The 20,727-nt window shown below is 32.4% G+C and overlaps 2 protein-coding genes across 2 annotated transcripts in view; both read right to left on the reverse strand.

The window, feature by feature from the left end:
- The window catches only part of LOC111400479 (protein FAM135A-like), a 10,301-nt gene extending 8,877 nt beyond the window's left edge, over positions 1-1,424 (reverse strand). Inside the window, exon 1 of the mRNA XM_023027893.1 lies at positions 1,353-1,424. Coding sequence (XP_022883661.1) covers positions 1,353-1,424 — 72 coding nt within the window. The remainder of the gene's footprint in view (positions 1-1,352) is intronic.
- Positions 1,053-11,341, reverse strand: LOC111400480. Its single transcript, XM_023027894.1, has 16 exons — positions 11,147-11,341; positions 8,431-8,907; positions 8,255-8,340; positions 8,104-8,116; positions 7,659-7,802; positions 7,355-7,549; positions 7,073-7,127; positions 6,397-6,753; positions 6,130-6,260; positions 4,174-4,363; positions 4,009-4,068; positions 3,677-3,931; positions 2,842-3,100; positions 2,565-2,770; positions 2,193-2,243; positions 1,053-1,812 (listed from the first exon to the last, which is right to left on the reverse strand). The coding sequence occupies exons 2-16, from the start codon at positions 8,685-8,687 to the stop codon at positions 1,522-1,524; spliced, it is 2,550 nt and encodes an 849-aa protein (XP_022883662.1). The 5' UTR covers positions 8,688-8,907; positions 11,147-11,341; the 3' UTR covers positions 1,053-1,521.
- Between the last annotated feature and the right edge of the window lie 9,386 nt (positions 11,342-20,727).

Below are 20,727 nucleotides of genomic sequence, written 5' to 3' on the forward strand. Positions count from 1 at the left end.
TTTTTTTTTTTTTAGCAATGGAAACAAATTTCATCAATACCAATAAATTCAATTCCTTTAATAGATATTTTTCATATAAAACAAAGTCAAATGAACACCAAAAAATACTTTAAATTAAATATTTTTCACGTGAAAAATTATATCAATCAAACACAATAATTTACAATTCTCAGAAAAATAATTATCCATTAATTCAATTCCCTAAAATTCATTTTCTTTTCACCTAAATTTCATTTTTGTAATCAAACGGATCCTAAAGTTTATTACCGTCTCCTCCTAGAATAACTAAAAAGAGACTTCAAAAGTTTAAATTGTTTTCACACAGATTGATTTGACATCCGATAATTTATAAGCAAAAATCATGAATCTACTACCCACATAAAATAAAATAAAAACCTTACAATGTGTACATCAAAATTTACATAATGTCTACATAGCACTCTATTATTTGCCAATTTAAAATATAGTTAACTTTTTCATTCAATCTTTTTCACTCTACATCATTTTCGATAACTATTATGTACCATTTTTATGTACAAATAGCAAAATTCAATAAAAGATCCACATATATCTTTGTAAATCTCACTTAAAACCAATTATTTGCTACAATTATTTTCCTCTAATGGTGATGGGATCAATCATTCGTAATCCAATAATCTCAAATGGCACAAGAACGGAACAAAATGTTTCCATGTATCTTTGTCAATCTCTTGACTCAACTACTATCGTTAATACAACTTCTATTGTGTACGATATGTACTAACGAAGACAACCAAACATTAAATACAAAATCAACTTCATCTCGACGACACCAAATTTCTGATTATACAGTTAAATTTCATAACACAACCAACTTCCAACATCTGCCCATGAAACCATATCAGCCAAAGATAAACGAAAAACGAAGTGTACGAGCCTTAGTCATGGCGTTTTATTATTGATTTACGAATTCAAAAGCACTTCTAAGAAACTATGAAAACTATGGATCCAACACTATAATCTACGTTACATTGTCACAAACTGAAAATATTTCACCTCAGAACCACACAAGCAGCATAAAACCAGTCTAATCATAATCTTTTATTAAGTTTGATACTGATACAGTGCAAACTGACTTCTGATGTAAATAAAATTAACACATGCTCGATTTCGTAATGCAATACTATGTCGTGGTGCGTTACATTTATCACCATCGAATATACCATATACATTTCTATGTGGGGAAAAAACAAAAACAAAAAACCACTAATTTACCCTGCACCTCTAAGTTTTAAACTGCCTGCTAAAGTTGGAAGATCTCGAAATGAAGCACATATAGCAAATAATTTACATTGCGGGATATTTCATTGTACCTGCAAGTCTGGATGTCGAGAAGATGAAACTCTATCTTTAGGAAAACCGTCCCGAAGATTCAGTGATAACATCGTTCCTCGTGTTAAAAAGTTGGAGGTTCGATGGTGCTCGATTGAGGCTCAAGAATACATTATGCAGATGCATGGCAAATGTTAATAGCCCCTGCAATCAACGGAACAAATCTGGGAAGGACCACATTATAAACCTTGCAAAGACATCTGTTTCGAGGAACTCTATATGAGCGGCCCGTCCAATTATGGTATTGAGGTTTCTCCCTTGCAACGAGATGTCAAAATTAACATCACATCGCATGAATACCCGGTTCTCAAAAGATGGTGCACGTATTTGGTCCAAGCAATTGTTAAGCATCTCCAGAAAAGCTTTGCCTTTTTTTGAGGAGTCGCCTGAAGATGCTGGGCACATTTCAACTCTAGCAGAATGATATGGAACATAACCATCCTGAGAGCACGTAACCATCAAATAGTTAGAATACGAAGTCATTTCTGGGAAACTCTAAGTTCAGGAAGAGATTGTTTGGTGCGTATGATTAGATAAGATTAGAAAATACAGTGGACCAGATTTCAGGTTCCTTTTCTTCCTATGACATGCCATAGTGTTTTTGTTGCACTCAAGTAACCCTCTAGCAAGACTAAATTACTCACATAAAACAATGTACTCGAAAGGGTCCTGCCTATGTGTCCATTATCACAACATGGTGGTACTCCATGTGACATAGGAATGTAACTATTTGACAATGAACAAGAAAAGGAACAAGAAAGTGTGGGACAACCATTGAATGGTCTATAAAAAGAACTCAAAAAAATGTCAAAGTAAAATACCTGGGGTGAAGATAACAGAATGATATTCCTGAAATTCTCCAACGTCTTTTCCTGAGTAATATGGAGAAAAAGTATACGAACATCAATGGGCAAGAAAGAAAGTAGAAACTGTCATTTTTTTTTTTCAGTCAAGGTAAATTCTAATGCTGGTAGCTTATAAACATTGTGGGAGATAACATAAGGTTCAACGCATCGAAAATGAAAAAGAATTTGGACACAATGATTCAAAAAACACATTCTGAATGCCTGGAACTCAATTTTGACCTTCTCAACATCTCATCCAGCTGGGTCCATATGGAATTTTAATTACCTGTTCGCACTTGATAAAAACAGAAACACACATACTAAGGGGAATGTGGAGTCAAACAGTACCTTGCTAAGTTTGTACAAGAAAGTATTTTGAAGATCAGGATCATCTGTAAAAGTCAGCTGATGAATGCACTGTGTGCCCTTGAGCTTTTTCAAGAGCCATAAACCACCATTAAATAAAGAGTTTGAACTGTATAGGTAACCTAGATGTGGTCCAGAAATAGAGAGATAAGTATGCAGGTATCTCAGATATGGTTCCATAATGCTATCTGCAAAAGTAGAGAAATATTTAGAAACATTCAAGATAACTGGAGAAACCCCTCAAGCTTCAGCATCAAACCTGTTAACGCAGTTCTCAAAATAATGTTTCCAATCGAATGTCCAACAAAGCTAAGCTTAATAGTTCTGAGGACTCCAGATCTTGAGAATTTGTCCATCTTCTTTTTCACAAAAGATACAACTTCCTGTGCCAATCTTTGTCCCATTTCCCTAAAGTCTCCAGAAGTTTTCTCTTCATTAACCTCTGACATAAGAAACTCTACCTTGGGATCTAACAGGAGCCATTGATTCCGGACAAGCCGTAAATCCAGATGATGTCCCTGTACACGTCAACATTGGGAAAGAAATTTTATATACCTAGAGCAATAACTTGTAGAAATTCAATGCAATACAACAAATAAAACTAACTTTACTTTTTCTCTGTCACAACAAGAAACATCATAAAAGTCAAAATAAGCCGATAAAAGTTGTTTATGCTACAGAATGTAAAAGTAGTATAGACCTGCATGATCATAACACAATTTAACAATATCTCTAAGTAGGCTCCTTGATTATTTATAGCCCAATATCTATTTCTTGTGTGATTACAGAGATTCCACTCCAAATAGAATGTGGGTTACTCTTCACTTCTGGGTCATTGTCGTGCTACCATGTGTAAAGTACAATTAGCTAGGTTACAGAGAATTTATCACACCTAGATTCTTTAGACGCCACACATAAGACAACACAATAATAAGTAACTTTCAACAAATTTTGAACCACTGACCAGCAATCTAATAGAGAAGTTTTTGGAGTATTAAACTTTAATAGGTAATGCACAATACAAGCATAAAATGGTGATAAAGACAAGCTAAAAGGACTGTGAATTCATTATGCCGTAGGTATTATTAACATGCCTGAAATCCATGGACAAAAACTACAATCTTCAGGACACGACTGCTTTGACGATTGCTGGCAACAGATAACTTGTTTGTGGGAGTAGAGTCACCGCCAGAGATCAGACTGCTTCTACCTTTTTGGTCCAGTTGGCTGAAGTAAGAATTTCCACTGCCTGAACGCAAAGGTACGTCCACAACACGTTCTACAATTACAATGGGGATACGAGATGGATCTCCAAATATATGCATATCTTGAATACACCGATTGTTGATCTGTTAAGAAGCAATACCTGCTCAAACACCCAATGCACTGAAGATAATATTAATTTGCGCTCTTTATAAGAACTCACCCTCATTTGTGCAATACTTCGCCTATGAAGCTCTGCTCGCATAGCCGCAGTCTGGACAGGCTGCATAGATCACTAGAAAAAATAAATAAAACCCCGGAATATAAAGCTAAGAGAAGAATTGCTGATGATGAACAAATAAGAAGTTAGAAATGTTGGTGCAATTACATCGCCAGTTAGCTTCCGTAGAACGGGTGCTCTACCATGTAATGCATGGTAAGAAGACTCAGCCACCTCACTCCTTATATACTGATGAGGCATCTCGACCTTAGTGTGAACCATCCAGATTGACCATTCAGCTTTACGATCAATAGCCCATTGGTTACACAAAAATTCAAGGATCTTTGTTTTGTTAGCCCTGGAAAGTCAAAATAGGATCAGTATCTGAACTGATGCACTCATTGGCAAGCACTGATAAAATTATCCGTCTTAACAATTACACGAAATGAACAACGGGGAAATAATAATTGTTTTTTTCTCCATAGTAAGTTTCATATGTCATAATTCCAAGTTTCAACACATTAGAAATTTACACCAAGTCTACACCTCAAATAAGACTCATAAGAAGGGTCCAGATGTCAAACTCATTCAGCGAGCAATTTACTCTTACCTTTCAGTGACGATCAAAATATAATACTACAAATATTTGTAACAAATTCAGTATCTCTCCCTTTCCAAGAATGTGGTCCCCAAAATTCTATACTATCTGCCCTTGTCTGGCAACTTCATGCCTAGGATCTGCAGGCACAATGAGGCAGCCTGCCACTGGAGAACGACCAAGGAAGAAAGTTTGAAGCGGTAGTTCATCATGGGCTGGTGATTTTCCAGTAAATCCTTATGATGCTATACATGCAAGACCATTAATGCAGGCAATAAAAGTGAGTATAAAGGGAGAAAGTTGGGAATATTGCACGCTTTCTTGAAGATATTTGATCATTTAAATTAGCACTTCAACTAATTAAATCAAATCTGACTTTTTTGATAAAGTAATTTTTATGAGGTCACACATAAAATTTTGCAGAAATCCTGGAGAAAAGGGTTTCTTGGGGTTAAGTATGGTTTTATCAATCTTCGCATGCCTAGGACAAATTAACTTGGTATTCTTGTCATTTGAAGTTTTTAAATTCTTATATTGCTTCTGAAACAAAATGGACAACTGATTTGAAAAGTTATTTTGACTGCAAGATTCAATGAAACCATGTGATGCCATGGGATCTAAGTGCCATGTCTAGTTTTCTTTCTTTATTTATGGAACTCAAACCTTTAACAAGCAAAAACTTCACGAAATCTGTGAGCAGTGCTGTTGAATACTGTTCACCAGATCTCTACTCTATATATCTTTATCTTGATTTCTTTGAGCTATAAATCCAAAGCCACTAAATAATAAAACAGAAACGTTTGTCTTTTCCCCTGATTTGCTTGAACTCGCCTGATTCTAAAGTTCTTCATATTAAAAGATAAGTGCAAAAGCATAAAATCCGGATCCCCTGTATTGTGATTTTCTTGAAATACAACATTCAATGAGAGCCATCTATCAACATCATCTTTTGACTCGATTTAAGCACAACTTTTACGTTCTTAGAAGTAGTAAACACTCTTAAGTGCATGTTTGATACATAGTGTTGGAATATATAATAAGCAAAATTTTAGCTTCTTTTTCTTGTGTAGTACTATGTAGTGCCATTCAGTCCTCTCAACCAAACATGCTATAAATGTTCTCTACAAAAAATTTCCTTCAGAATCCATCACTGTAACCATATCACACATGAGGAGTAATTGACAATTTAAAATTTCACCGTTCTCACTCTTGACTATACCATAATCATCTCTAGGAATTAAAACCCCAAAATACCTTGCACTTCTTGCTCCACATCAAGAAAATATTTTAAATATTTTCCTATGTCCCATGACGAGTAAAAACTTTTATAACTCAATTCTTATACAAATCCATTATGAAGAGGATAAAACTGACTCTGACCATTAAAAAAACATCTTTTATACTAGTTTATGTAAATTTTAAGGAATGGAAAAAAAAAAAATTGAACTAAAAGGCTGTGTTACAAAAAGTAGAAAATGACCTGTATATTTGTTCGATAAAATGGAGTATGAAGGGTAAAAACAAACCTGTGAAAATTCAGAAAAATACTCCATAGGTAGAATACTTGATTTCCAATTGAATCAAAAGGGCTAGATGTGCCCTTAGATAAGGAATGTGGAAAATCATCTACATGAAAATCAACCCCACCATTTGGTTTCTGTTCAAGCAACAAATAACTGATGATGATGGCTCCCAACAAAACGTGACATTAGAAACAGTTACAAAATATTTTGAAGCGGCAAAAGCGCAACAGGTATGAGGAAATTTTAATAGCATCAAATCAATAAAAGGACCTCGGAAACATTTTGGAGCTCGTTCGAAATTTTTCCAGAACTTTCAGCATTGGGTTTTTCCAGATCAGATCTTGGATTGATAGCATATAATCTGTTAACATCTTTCATATCAATTGGTTGATTGATAGCCTTGCTAAGCTTTTGTAGCTCTTCAATGAGTATGTCACGAGCACTTGATAATTCTTTGACAAGCATGTCCTGTTTTAGAAACACAACAAATGTCAACAAAAATTTTGGTCTGCATATGACCAGAAGCAACTCAAATAGAAATTTCTGTATGTTGGGAACTGCAAATTCAATGGTACGTAACATTGATTCAAAACGGTGGTCAAGTGATGTGATAGCATACAGATCACATAATTAAAAAATTACAAAAATAATAATAATAGAACAGTAGAAAGCATTGTCAATATAGAAAGGATCTATGATTTCAACAACAGAATTGTTAAAATGGTGTCTAAAGGGCTACTTTATATATTATCTCAAGATACTTTAGAATTTATGGAAGTGAAGAAATCTACTATCAACGATAGAATTGCAGATTACAGAAAAGTAATAGAAAAAAAAAATTATCCAACCAAAAAATTGAAATAAACACATTAAGTGTGAATTCTGTTCAACAGGAAGAGCAAGGAAAAGTTGACTATAGAACATTCATCCTGGAATACTACTTAACGTGTTTTGACTTATCGCGATCTCCAACAATAGCATCTTCATCAGCTCCAGAATCACTGAAAGGATAGAAATGCCTTCATCAGTTCAACATATTCAATTCAACAAAAAAACATGATATTAAAAAGTCTATTCAAAAAATGAGACAAAAGCTTCTTTGAGTTGCAAAGAATCAATAGGTAATCAAAGAAACACCAAAAATGATTTTTGATACATAAAAGAAAAATTAAATCTAATACCTAGGAAACGGAAGTTGCTACCAAAAAAAACGGAAGTTACGACAAACCTAGGTACTTCCAGGGAAGCAGAGGAAACCTCACTTTTCAGCATGCACGAATGTACAGTTATATCAACTAACACAGCATGAAAAGCATCAAAATGAACAGGGCAATAGGAATGCAACCCCAAAAGAGCTTTAGGGGGGAGCCGAAATTCATGGACTGCAGTTGGGCTTGCATCCAATGACACCTGCAAATTAGACCTGCAAATTGTGTTCTAAAATCACCAAGTACAGAGCCTAAGTGAAGTTTAATGTGCTTAAATATTTACTTCATACGGAGACATTGAAAATATAGATATTATCCACTAACCTCTTCTCAAGTACAGGAGCATACATGAGCTCAAATTTCAGAATAACAGCTAACGTGGATGGACCCTGGTAACCATAATACGCATTCAGTTGCTGTGATACACCAATAGCACTGAAATCTGAAGGTATATATGCATTCAAGCACGTTTAAAGGATATGAGAGACTAATGTTACATCTCTCAAAAGTGGTCTTTAACAAACTTATGTCAGAAAGGGCAGCACTGTATATGATCTACCTAAACCAAATAAGTGTTGACATCTCTTCTAAGAAGGATAATTGCCATTCTGAAAGATTATTTCAATTCATGACATCATTTTCCTTCAATTTTTGGCTGCACTAGACGAGTTATACCACTTGTCTCCAAAATATGTATATACCATTATTCAGTTTTCAATATCCCCCCCCCCCCCCCCCCCCCCCCCACACTTCCCCCCCCCCCCCAGACCCCAATTCAGGAGCTGTACGGATAAAAGTTAATTTGGTAATAAGTGTAGTCCTTAGATTTGTTCATCAAACAAAATTCGGTGAAACAGATCCAGGCAAGTGACCAATTGAGAAATAAAAAGGGGATCACAAACCAAAAAAGTACTCGGTACCTTCATATTGAATAACTCTAGCTGGAGTTACCAAAGAACCATAATCACCATCTTCCCACCTCATTGTAATCTTAATCTGATACCATCTGAAAATTGGAAACAAATGCTGGATCAACATAACCAAATAGTGAAAAAGAAAATGAAAGAAAAGGAAGTCAACTCAGTTTTATGCTTACCCTTGCTGAAATAGGTCTAGGTTGTGAAATCGATGAATATAAATGGCAATCTCATGCACAGCATCCAACATTGGCTTATTAGACTTTTTATAATTAGTCTTGAGATTGTTGGGATTCACTGGTAGTTGTAGCTTCTGCTCTGGCAAGAGAAGAGGCAAAGGCTTCACATCAGTATTCTCCAACCTCTTCGGATTTACTGTTGCTGATCTATTAAAACCAGGTATCATCCATCTCAAACGCTGTAGTAAAAGTGACATTAATTGTGATTTTCTGTGATGAAAATTTGCATCCCTGTAGTTCCTTGTACCCTGACCCAATTTTTTTAGGTCGGGTTTAGTTTTCAAGGGAAAGAGATTTCACCAATTTCAACAATATAGCGCCCAAGTTACTGATTTGGAAGAAGGAAGTTTCGAAACTCCTGCTAGCAAGAGTAGAAGAGAAAACTCAGACGAAAGTGACCCCCTTCACCAAAGGCTTCTGCACCATTAGATACAACATTGAGGAAGAAAATAAGAATAGAACTAACAAAAAACTGACTACATTTTAATTCTATTGAAATTTGCAAAGAAACAATAACAGGTTTGTAAATTTAGCTTCCAGGCTATAAATATTACTGAAGAATAGAATTATTAACAAATATTATGCAAGACAGAATTTAAGCCCCTGTTTGAACTCCATTCTTTGAAAACTCATTTTTTCCTGAACTCATTTCCTGCGACGCACTCTTCCAACAAAAAAAATTCATACTTTTTAACCACATACACTCCAAAAAAATCAATATTACAAAACTCATTTTCCCCTAGAAAGGGGCTCAAACGGACGCTAAAGTTGGCAATAACTTTTTCCTGAATAAACAAGTTTGACAGCTCCCCCTCTTGTTCTTGAAATTACAACAACTCTCCTTTCTGATAATTATTGAGGGATCCCCCATAACAAACACAATTAGAGTCATTACAATTTGAGCTTCGTAGGCAGCAGATATCTTGATTGAGACAATTAGATAAAGTCATAAATCAAAATTCTTCAAAATTTTCGGTTATAGCTGACAGATGCAAGCAGTTATATCTAAATCGTAAGTCAAAATTCTTAGAAGTACAATTTTTTCGAGCTATTAGTTAAAAGTAACCATTAGCCAAACGATCTGCACATCCATTTAAGATAAAAGTAAGCATCAAACTGACAGGTGTAAGCACTATATTTTGTGACTGAGAAACTATAAACTTTTGGTTCACAAGCAACCCAACGAGCTTTCAATTGCTATAGACCGTGCCAGTTTACACAGCATAAATTGCTCAGAAATGTTGGAATGCACCAAAAAATAAAATAGAGCTCTCAATGAGAAAAGATCTAAGGATATTGAAAAGGACTGATTATACCCCGTACATGGTGAGCTTATTTACAGGCAACAACAACGTATTTGCTATGAACTCTAGACATATCATAGTCAAATTTAAAACGTTACAAATAATAAGGATTTCTGTTAAAATTTGCTATATACTCTAGATATATCATAGTCAAATTTAAAACATTACAAATAATAAGGATTTCTGTTAAAATAAATTACGGGATAAATAAAATTGAAAATGTAAGATTTTGAAAAAAATTTAAATTACAATGTTGCTCTTTCTATGAAGTATATTTCTCGTAAAAATAATGGCAAGTAATTAGAATCTCCATGCTGAACTTTTTGAAAATCCACAAGTCCTCAAAGAATATGGATTCCAGAATCCAGATGCTAATGTATTCTGTCAATACCAAGCATACTCTACAACTCTATAGTACCTAATAAAGCAACTGTATATGATAAATCTCTTCTATGGATAACAAACAGTAAATCTTCCTCCACGAGCTAATAACTTCAGCTAAAACAAATCCCAAAATCCATGTCAGTCCATATTTAATCTAATGGTAAGCCTTGCCTTGTTTTCTTTACACAAACCATCTTCTTATGTAAGCCCACCTCAGTCCAATCTCGTAGAGCTTCAAGCTGAAAATTGGTCCTATGGCACCTGTACTTGTGAAACTCTCCAACACTCATCAATAAAAGACTACCCCCAAGATCATTAACTTCAGCTACTGTATCCTTAATTATTCAAAATGACAGCCAAAATGTTATAGTTGTTACAACAACTGTGAAAACAAACTTGATCCATTTCCCATTTCCAACCATGAAAACTTGCAGCTTAACAAAGTCATCCCACCCATTCAACCAAACAAACAAAATCAAGTTTATAAAATTGGTTTTTATTGAATCTCAAAGAGAGTAGATCAAGAACTTGGAAATAAATCGTTGTCTGTCAGAACTAAAACAAGATGCAAGAGAGGATAAGCATCCAATTTATTCTGATATATCCTAGCTAGCAAGAAAGGATCTTTATATTAAATGCTTCAGCTATTACAATTACCACAATAAACCCACCAAAAAAATTAAAATTTATACAATAGAACTTACTTCTATCATATATAATTCCAAATTATGAATATACTTTCCATTTTAAAATAAATCCTTAATTCACAGCCCAATTGAAATAAATGACACCATAAGATCAATACAATAAAGAACAATCTAAAACCCACTTTCTACGGAAATGCATATAACTCAAAACAGAAATACAGACTACAGGATATAGAAATGTGCGTGTGTATCGAAATTCACGAGCACTGCATTTATAATCACTGATCTATATAATGGGTTTTTGGAATTTGGTTGGAGAACCTGGAAACGGGGTTTTCCTCAACCCTTTTATGGCCAGCGAATGAGCAGTAGCGGTAAGTTAACTGGTGGTGGATGTTTGATCTAGCCGGTAACGAAGGCGCGTGAGGTGGAGCGGCGATTTGCGGCGGAGAGAACAGGGGACGGAGTTCAAGAACTCAACGTTTTTTGGGGGACGAGTTGATTCTAAAGGATAAAAATTAGGATAAATAATATATTTCTTTATTCTCTTTTTTCTTAGTTTTTTTAAAGAGAAATTTCTTCAAAACGGACTACGGACTTGTTTGATAGGTCTTAAAAATCAATTAAAATCAATTTTTTTATTGTTATTTTACTATTTCAATCGTTATTTTTGAATTTTTTTTCTTACGGGTAGGATTCACCTTCTCTTTAACAGTCAAAAAATTAATTATCAAAATTCCTACCAAACAAGCACTAAATTAGACTTAGAGGGTTATAAACATTAAAAATAGCCTTAAGAAAGACAAAATTGATAAGACAACAAAAGAGAAAAAGAAAAAACAAACAAACTTTTTATGTTTTTATTTGAATTCTACTTCACCCTCTTTCTTCTAACTAGTAACATGGGCAATTCATACACGTTATTGAGAGAGAAATGCCAAGTTCTATTCACTAACTTTTACAGATAGTAGTGCCATCCAGGTTGTGTTTTTCATGGAAGAGAATTAAGGCTATGTTTCATTGCATTCCAATTTCATGAAAAATGAAAAACAAATTTCAATTTTTCAATTTTTTATTATTTACTTGACAAACTTTTCCCTATAATTCGAATTCCACATTTTATGCCACGTAAGCAAATTTCCATATTTTCCTTAAATTACAATTCTCACCAAAATGGGGAGAATTTAAATTCTCAGTTATTGTAGCACTTTTTTTATTTTTTCAATTTTAATTTTTTTTATGGCAATGGAAACAAATTCTAAGAATTATTGTAAAAAAATATTTCCCTTTAAATGACAATTTTCATGCAAAACAAAGTCAAACGAACATTAAAAGATAGATGATTTTCTTGAAATTTTTTTTTTTTTTTTGTGTTGGCAATGGAAACAAATTTCATCCCCGATACCAATAAAATATGTCCTTTTAATTGATAATTTTCATGTAAAATAAAGTCAAACGGAGATCAAAAAACACTTTTATTTCAACATTTTTCACATGAAAAATTATCCCAATCAAACACAATAATTTACAATTTTCAAAAAAATAATTTCTAGGCAATTCAATTCCCTGGAATTCGTTTTCAATTTAATTCAATTCCATCTTTGCAATCAAACGGACCCTAATATTCTAAGGATTCGCAAAGATGAAATTTAGGTGGAAAGAAAACGAATTTTAGATAATTGAATTGCCTAGAAATTATTTTTCTAAGAATTGTCAATTTATTGTGTTTGATTGGTATAATTATCCACGTGAAAAATGTTGAAATAAAAGTATGTTTGGTGTTCGTTTGACTTTGTTTTATACGAAAATTGTCAATGAAATGGATAAAATTTACTAGTATTGGAGTTAGAATTTGTTTCCATTGCCAAAAAAAATTCAAGAAAATCATCTATCTTTTAATATTCGTTTGATTTTATTTTACATAAAAATTTTCAAATAAAGGGAACTATTTTTTTAGAATAATTCTTAAAATTTGTTTCCATTGCAAAAAAAAAAAAAAATGGAATTCACCTTCCCACCAATAAATTCCTTCAAATCAAGGAAAACAGGCGTGTGAGAAGGCACTGTGAAATTCACTTTCAGTGAAAATTTTTTGCAATCAAATACTCACAATTGGCCAAGATGGAAATTAATTTCCATTTTTCATGAAAAGTAATGCCTATCAAACGGAGCCTAATAGTAATTTAATTTAAAAATTGCATGAGGACGATCTCTCAAATAATACGTTAAGAAATTATTGATCCTTTTATTCTCGACTCCCTCACTTGAAAGGGCAATCATTGTAAATTTGTAATGTCTCCACCATAATATTTTTACCGCACGGCAATGAATTAAGATACTTGCTAGTATGCACATTTCAAGATGTACGTGCCCTTCAATAATATCCTCGTCTTCATAGTTGGCTAACATTTTGGCGATTATTGTTTTTGTTGAGGTTTTGATCGAGGAAGAAATTGATGAAATGACAAAAAGAATATATTTCTTGTCTTCGTTTCAAACGAGCAAAGTTTATTTATAGTCATACTACTTTACCGCTCAACATTGAAAAAGTTATTCGTCCTTCATTTCCAAGTCTAACCATCTATTTCCCCTATTTATTTACTTTTAAAAATGTTTATTTATTTATATAATAATTAGTCCCCAACGAAAAACAAAAACCAATCCAGAGTGTTTTGAACGAATTAAAATTTTCATGACAAACTGGGTATGCGATGAGTATAGTTCCCCTCTCACTATTTACATAAAAACTCTCTAATCGCGTTTAAGAAACTGGCGATTTTTATTTTTATGTAGTGTTTTTCGTAATAATCAAATAAAAAATGTTTACTTTTAAATATCTTCATTGCCAGTGTCCAATTTAACCTTCTAAAATATAAATTTAACAATATAGTCGCAATCCTCACCCTTACGCACTTTTTCATTTTCTATTGTTATATTCTTGCGTAATCATTCCCCTATCTTATTGATTACCTTCAATCATACTTTTTGTTTCTCTGCGATAAGATGTTTCATCTTTTACTCTGAAAATGGGAGTGTGCGTGACATGTGTACAGAAATTTTGTCACAAAAGTTTTTCAAAATATACACAGTGTGGGCCCGAGAATTGTGAGTTTTCTGTACCCTTTCTGAGAAAACTTTGTTTGTACGTGTAGAAGAGTTCACTTATGTAACAGTTAATGAGTCGTAAATGACCCGATTCGTAGCCTCGATACTATGACTATTTAACTGCTAGAGACCAACTTCGTAATGAGGTAATAAATTGAAATTTGGTTGTTGAATGAATGGTTATCGAGCTATAGGCAGTGTTACTATTTAATAACTAAATTTTGAAATGTAGCCCTACACTCAACATCAATATGAGTAGCCCATCAATCAGTAAGAATGATTATGTTTAATAGCTGTACCAGAATTGTCAATGTGACACGGAGTAATTCCAATGGCACATTTTGGAATTAAATTCAGGCCAAATCAACAAATATGAAAGACAAAGAAAAGAGGAAATTTTTTAACTTGGAGTTGATTAAATGAGTGCGTATTGAATTCTATTCATGGTTACCACTTGTTCACAGAAAAATAAATGATTACAAATGCACATTGAATTATTCATTTTCAATTCACGTCCATTTCCAAATCACTTCCATCTCCAATTGACAATCCCATGTTTGTAATTCACATTCTAGAAGTTCCCTATTTACGTCCCTAATTAATCATAAAAAAATGTTATGAAAAGAGGAAAAAATGTCAATAAACTTGTATGTATTTTGCTCAGAAAAATGAGAGTTTATGTGACATGAAGGGGGGCAGAGAGCTGCTCTCTAGAAGATTCATGAACTTAAGTAACGGTTAATGAGTCGTGAATGACTCGCTTCGTAGCCTCGATACTATGACTATTTAACGGCTAGAGACCAACTTCGTAACGAGGTAATAAATTAAAATTTGGTTGTTGAATGAATGGTCATCGAACTATAGGCAGTGTTACTATTTAATAACTAAATTTTGAAATGTAACCCTATGACCACTTAACATCAATATGAGTCGCCCATGAATCATTAAGAATGATTATGTTTAATAGCTGTGACAGAATTGTCAATGTGACACAATTGGCACATTTTGGAATTAAATTTAGGCAAAATCAGCAAAATATAAAGAGAAAGAAAAAAGGAAAAAAAATAATTTTTTTTGACTCGGAGTTAATTAAATGAGTGCGTATTAAATTTTATTCATGGTTACCACTTGCTCATCGAAAAAGAAATGATTATAAATGCTTGTTGAATTATTCATTTTCAATTCACGTCCATCTCCAAATCACATTCATCTCCAATTGACAATCCCATGTTTGTAATTCACATCCCAGATGTTCCCTATTTACGTCCCTAATTAATCATAAAAAAATATTATGAAAAGAGGAAAAAAATGTCAATAGATTTGTATGTATTTTATTAAGAAATAAAGTCCGATATTTACAAGAAAGAATTAGGGATACAACGATAATAATTTTTAAGATAATATGGGTACAATTGTCATTCAATAATAAATTTACCGTTTACAAAACTTCCCCTTAAATGACAATTATAAAATATATGCCTCATAAAAATCTTATTTGATAAAACCCCAATGACACAAAAATCAAACGAAGGAAAAATGTACAATTATTTTAGAATATTAAAAATAAATGCTACCTCATTAAAACCTTGTTAAAAGAACTCAATAGTCTAAAGCTTAAGTGAAGGAAAAATAGTACAGCTACTCCCCCTAATATTGATAACTGAAAATATTTGAGTCGATTCATTCCAATCTCATGAACCAAAATCTTGAATGTAGATGTCGACAGTGCTTTTGTGAATAAATCGGCCACGTTATCACTTAAGCAAATTTATTGGATATTGATGTCACCATTCTTTTAAAACTTATGTGTATGAAAGAGTTTTGGAGAAATATACTTCGTTCTGTGACTTTTGGTACAATCGCCTTTGAGTTGTGCAATACAAGTTGTATTGTCTTTATATGAAATTGTTGGACTACCTTTTGTTAAAGTTGACTCCATGATGCTTGGATATAATAGGTTACGTTTCTCAACCATACACATTTTCGATCTGCTTCATAGATTGCAATAACTTTAAAATAATTTGAGGATATTACAGTCAATGATTATTTAATAAATCTCCATGATATAGTTGCTTTTTCACATGTAAACACATATCATGTTTGTGGTTTAACTTTATGTGTATCAGAAAGATAACCTACATTTGCGTATCTCACTAAAGCAGTTTCCAACTTTTGATAATATAATAATCCCAAATCAATAGTACCGTTTAGGTAACAACAAATATGTTTAACACAATTTCAATGTCTTTGAGTCGATGTAGAGCTATATCTTAAAAGGAAATTTACAGAAAAAGTTATGCCTGGTTGAATATAGTTTACAAGATAAATTAATACTCCAATTGCACTAAAATATGGTACTTTAGGATCGAGAACATTTTTTCCATCTTTAAGTGGACGAAACAGATCATTTTTCAATCAAGTGATCGAACAACCATAGGTGATACCAATGAATGTACATTATTCATATAAAAGCATTTTAAAACTTTTTCTGTATATATAGATTTATGAACAAATAATTTTTCTGGAAAGTGTTCAATTTGCAATCCAAGATAAAATTTGGTTTTTCCCAACTCTTTCATGTCAAATTCATTTTTAAAATAATCTGCAGTTTTATTGAGCACTTCATGAGTTTTAATTAAATTTAAATCATCAACATAAACTGCTACAATTGATAATCCAATATTTTATGAAAGCACATAGACAAACATCGTCATTTTTATAATTTTCATTCAACAAATACTCGCTAAAACAATTATAGCACATACTTTCTAATTGTTTTAATTCACATAATGATCATTACAATTTAATTGAAAACATGGTTCTCGGGCATGCATCATTCTTCCTGGCACTTTAAATTATTCGGAGACAAGTGAACTATACAAATAGGCGGTTACTATACCAATAAGGTGCATATCTAGCTTTTGTGACACGATCAAACTAATGAAGAATCTAAAAGTGGTGGTATCCATTACGGGGAAATATGTTTCCTTATAATTAATTCTAAATCTTTGTGAGAAACCTTGAGCTACGAGTCGGACTTTATATCTTGTAATTTCATTATTTTTATTTCTCTTTCGTATAAAAACCTATTTGTATCCTACAGAAATTACATTTTCGGGTGTTCAGACTACATGTCCAAATACTTTTCGTTTTTCGAAAAAATTCAATTCCGCCTGTACAACCTCTTTCCATTTGGTTAATCATTTTTATTTTGATAGTTTTTGACAAACTATTATTTAAGATCCTCATTTTATATAATATCAAGAGCCACGTTGAAAGCGAAAATATTGTCCAAAACAACATTATTTCGTTCCATTAATTTATGAGGAATTATATAATTTAATGAAATCTTATTATATTCGAAAACTTCTTGTTTTCAGGAATCATATTTTTAATATTTGATTAATCTTTTTTAATGTTACTTTTTTCGAAGTTTTTGGTTGGTTTCCTCTTGTACTCTTCTTTTTTGAAGTTCGAAATCTTATGAACCAATTGGTCAACCACATTTCTGACTTATTTGAGATTCATTTGCTACAACAGATTACCTACATGGACATCAATTTTTGTTGAAATATTTTTTGCTCAAATATATGACTTTATCGTTTTTCTTGTGTCAAAGAAATACATCAGGTAATTGATTTACAACATTTTGCAAATTAATGATTTTTTTAATATCTTGCTCACATTGATTACAACAGGGATTAAAGTGAAATAGAGTTGTTTCATTCCAATAAATTTTACCTAATTTTTTAGGATGTAGTTTTTCCCTCTCAGGGTTGGGAAAGTCATTTCGTTAAAATGACAATCTCCAAAACGTGCAGTAAATAAATGATCCATTAAAGGTTTAAGATACCTAATAATAGATGATGAATCAAAACCCACATAAAATATCAAATCTTCGTTGGGGACCCATTTTAAAATAGGGACTTGGACAGCACAACCAAAAATCCGTTGGTGAGACTAGATTCATGACCAAATGCAAAGTTGCAAATGTAAATATTGATAATAGGCAGTTGGTCTTATATAAACCAGTGATGTAACATGTAATATAGCATGACCCTAAACAGAAACTGAGTGATTTTTTTCATAAGTAATGGTATAATAATAAGTTATAAACATTTAATAAATGACTTTGCTAAACCATTTTTGGTATGAACTTGCGCAATCGAATGTTCAATTACAATTCAAATTGACATACAATAATCATCGAATGCTTATAATCTAAATTCACCAATATTGTCAAAACGAATAGTCTTGATTGAGTAATTGAAAAATTGTGCTTGTAATTTTATGATTTGACCAAGTAGTCTAACAAAGGCACATTCCTAAAGGAAAAGTTGGCAAACTGTAACCATCTAGTAGAAGAATCAATTAATACCATAAAACAACGAAATGGTCTACATGGTGAGTATATTGACTCACAAATATCTCCATAAATTATTTTCAAGAAAGTTGAAGATTCAATATTGACCTTTATAGTCAAAGGTCTAATGACTACTTGTCTTGTGAACAAGTTATACATGGATAATCATTAGATAAAAGAATTTTCTAGTTCTTTAAAGTATGTTCATGTGAATTGTTTATTATTTGACACGTTATTATAGTTTCTAGATGCTCAAGTCGATCATTCCAAAATATAAAATTTTTTAGGCCAATGGACTTATTGTTCATGATAATATTTAATTCAACCATTTTTATAAATATATAATACATGTTAGATGGGAATGCATAAATTTTTTCTTTTAACTACTTCTGACCAAATACAAAAAAAGTTATGCAAAAATATTTAATATTATTTTTTTGCATCGTCTCAATGTAATATCCATTGCAGTCAGGGATGTCAACGAGTCGAGTCGACTTGCAAGCTGAAACTTGAGGCTCGAGCTCGACTCGGTTAAAATTGTCGAGCTTTTTTCTGAGCCTGAGTCAACCCGAGCTGGGCAGGCCCTTTCTCTCTCTCTCTCTCTTTTATTTATATTAAGCTGCTGCCTTTTTAAGGCAGTGTTCGTTGCCTTAAAAGGTAGCGAACTGCTGCCTTTCAAGGCAGCATTTTACTGTGACGAGGGATTTTTTTTTTTTAAAGGTTCACGGGCCGGGTCAGCCTGAGCCTTGGCTCGGGTCTACTGAGCCCCGAGCCAAGCCGGGTCGAGCTTTTCGTGGGTCGAGCCACGACGCGGTCTGAGCCGACGAGCTCCATTGACATCCCTAATTGCAGTGGATATCTTTAAAAATAAACAATTTTCTTCTGAATTTGCTAAAATAAAGTGTATCGTCAATATAAAATTTTGTATTATTTGGTAAAATAATACAAACTTTTTTGGAACTTCCAACAATATTCTGGACCTGATATTATATTAACATTATTTTCTAGTAATGTTATGTCCAAATTTTTATTTTTATTTTTTGAAAAATGTTAATTATATGTAGGTACACTATCAATGAAGTAGGTATCTTGACGATCCATCGTAAATCTATAAATATAGCAAAATAGATATATTTAAAAATTTTGAATTTAAATATAAAAGAGAAAACATAATTCAATAACGGGAAATTGATGATGCATAATAAAAGTAAAAACATAGTTTAAACTAAATTTCTAAAATAAAGGAAAATATTAGAGACATAGAAAATAAGTTAATCTATATCTTTCATAGTTTGTGAAATTGTTATCTTATTGCTGATAGTTTTGTTTATTATTTCGTCCATAGTTTATTTCACGTGCACGATCGCATCCATGTCCACGTCTCCGTCTTGATATCATATTTGCTTCAGGCAATACAATATCATTTGCCTCAAGTAATGGTTCAAAACTAGTTGGACGTAATCCATAATTTTTTCATCATCAATTCATTATTTTGTTCAGTCACAAACATGAAAGATATGAGTTTTGAGTATTTTTTGAAACTACGATCACGATATCGCTATTACAGAAGCATATTTGAGGCGCGAAAGGTGGAAAAAAAGGTTTCTCCAACATATTTTCATCACTGATTTCTTCTCCACAAAATGTCAATTTTGAACATATTCTGAATAGCTCAGAATTATACTCACTAATAATTTTAAAGTCTTGCAAACGAATGTATATCCACTCATAGCGGCTTTCGGGAGGATTATAGTTTTTTGATGATCAAATATTTCAGTTAATGTTTTTCAAAGAACATGTGGATCTTTTTCAGTGAGATATTCTATTTTCAATCTATCGTAAAGATGATAATGAATGAAGATGAGTGCTTTTACATGATCTTGTAGGGATTCTTTGTTTCCTTCTTTTATTTTCTATCCCAAACCTTTTGAAATAAGATGAATATCAGAATCGAGCATTGATAGATAGTTTTTGCCACGTATGTCAAGTGCAGCAAACTCAAATTTTGTCATCTGAACAACTACACAGTAAAGAAAATACAATTAGTTTCGAAGAATATAATCAAACATCATATAATAGTTAATCATGTAGTCAATATCAATATAACATAAATTATGTGTTTTCCTTTGGGGATCAAAACTAATTTAAAGTAATTTATTCTTAGAAACGTGTACTACTTTAAGAGCATGTCGTATTTTACTATTGCTTTTTCAAGAATAATAGGTCAATATTTTTTTGAAATATTGAAAATTATAATTTATACCATTCAGGAGCAAGTAATATTTCTCAAAAATATTAATTATAATATTATGTTATTTCAGGAGTAACAATGTGATAAAATATTATTTAAAAACATTAGCTATGTATTATTTATAGAGTTATGTTTTTTTAGGAACAACAACAAATTATTTGTAATAGGCAAGTATAAGTATAT

The sequence above is a fragment of the Olea europaea genome, chromosome 10, assembly GCF_002742605.1.
Source record: "Olea europaea var. sylvestris chromosome 10, O_europaea_v1, whole genome shotgun sequence".
Taxonomy (NCBI): domain Eukaryota; kingdom Viridiplantae; phylum Streptophyta; class Magnoliopsida; order Lamiales; family Oleaceae; genus Olea; species Olea europaea.

Excerpts from the sequence above, each read along its gene's own strand:
- LOC111400480 (XM_023027894.1), bottom strand. The coding sequence starts at position 8,687 with ATGTCACTTTTACTACAGCGTTTGAGATGGATGATACCTGGTTTTAAT. Across the intron at positions 7,550-7,658 it reads GCTCCTGTACTTGAGAAGAG|GTCTAATTTGCAGGTGTCAT; the intron begins GTTAGTGGATAA and ends CACAATTTGCAG. Across the intron at positions 3,932-4,008 it reads GAAGTATTGCACAAATGAGG|ATCAACAATCGGTGTATTCA; the intron begins GTGAGTTCTTAT and ends GCTTCTTAACAG.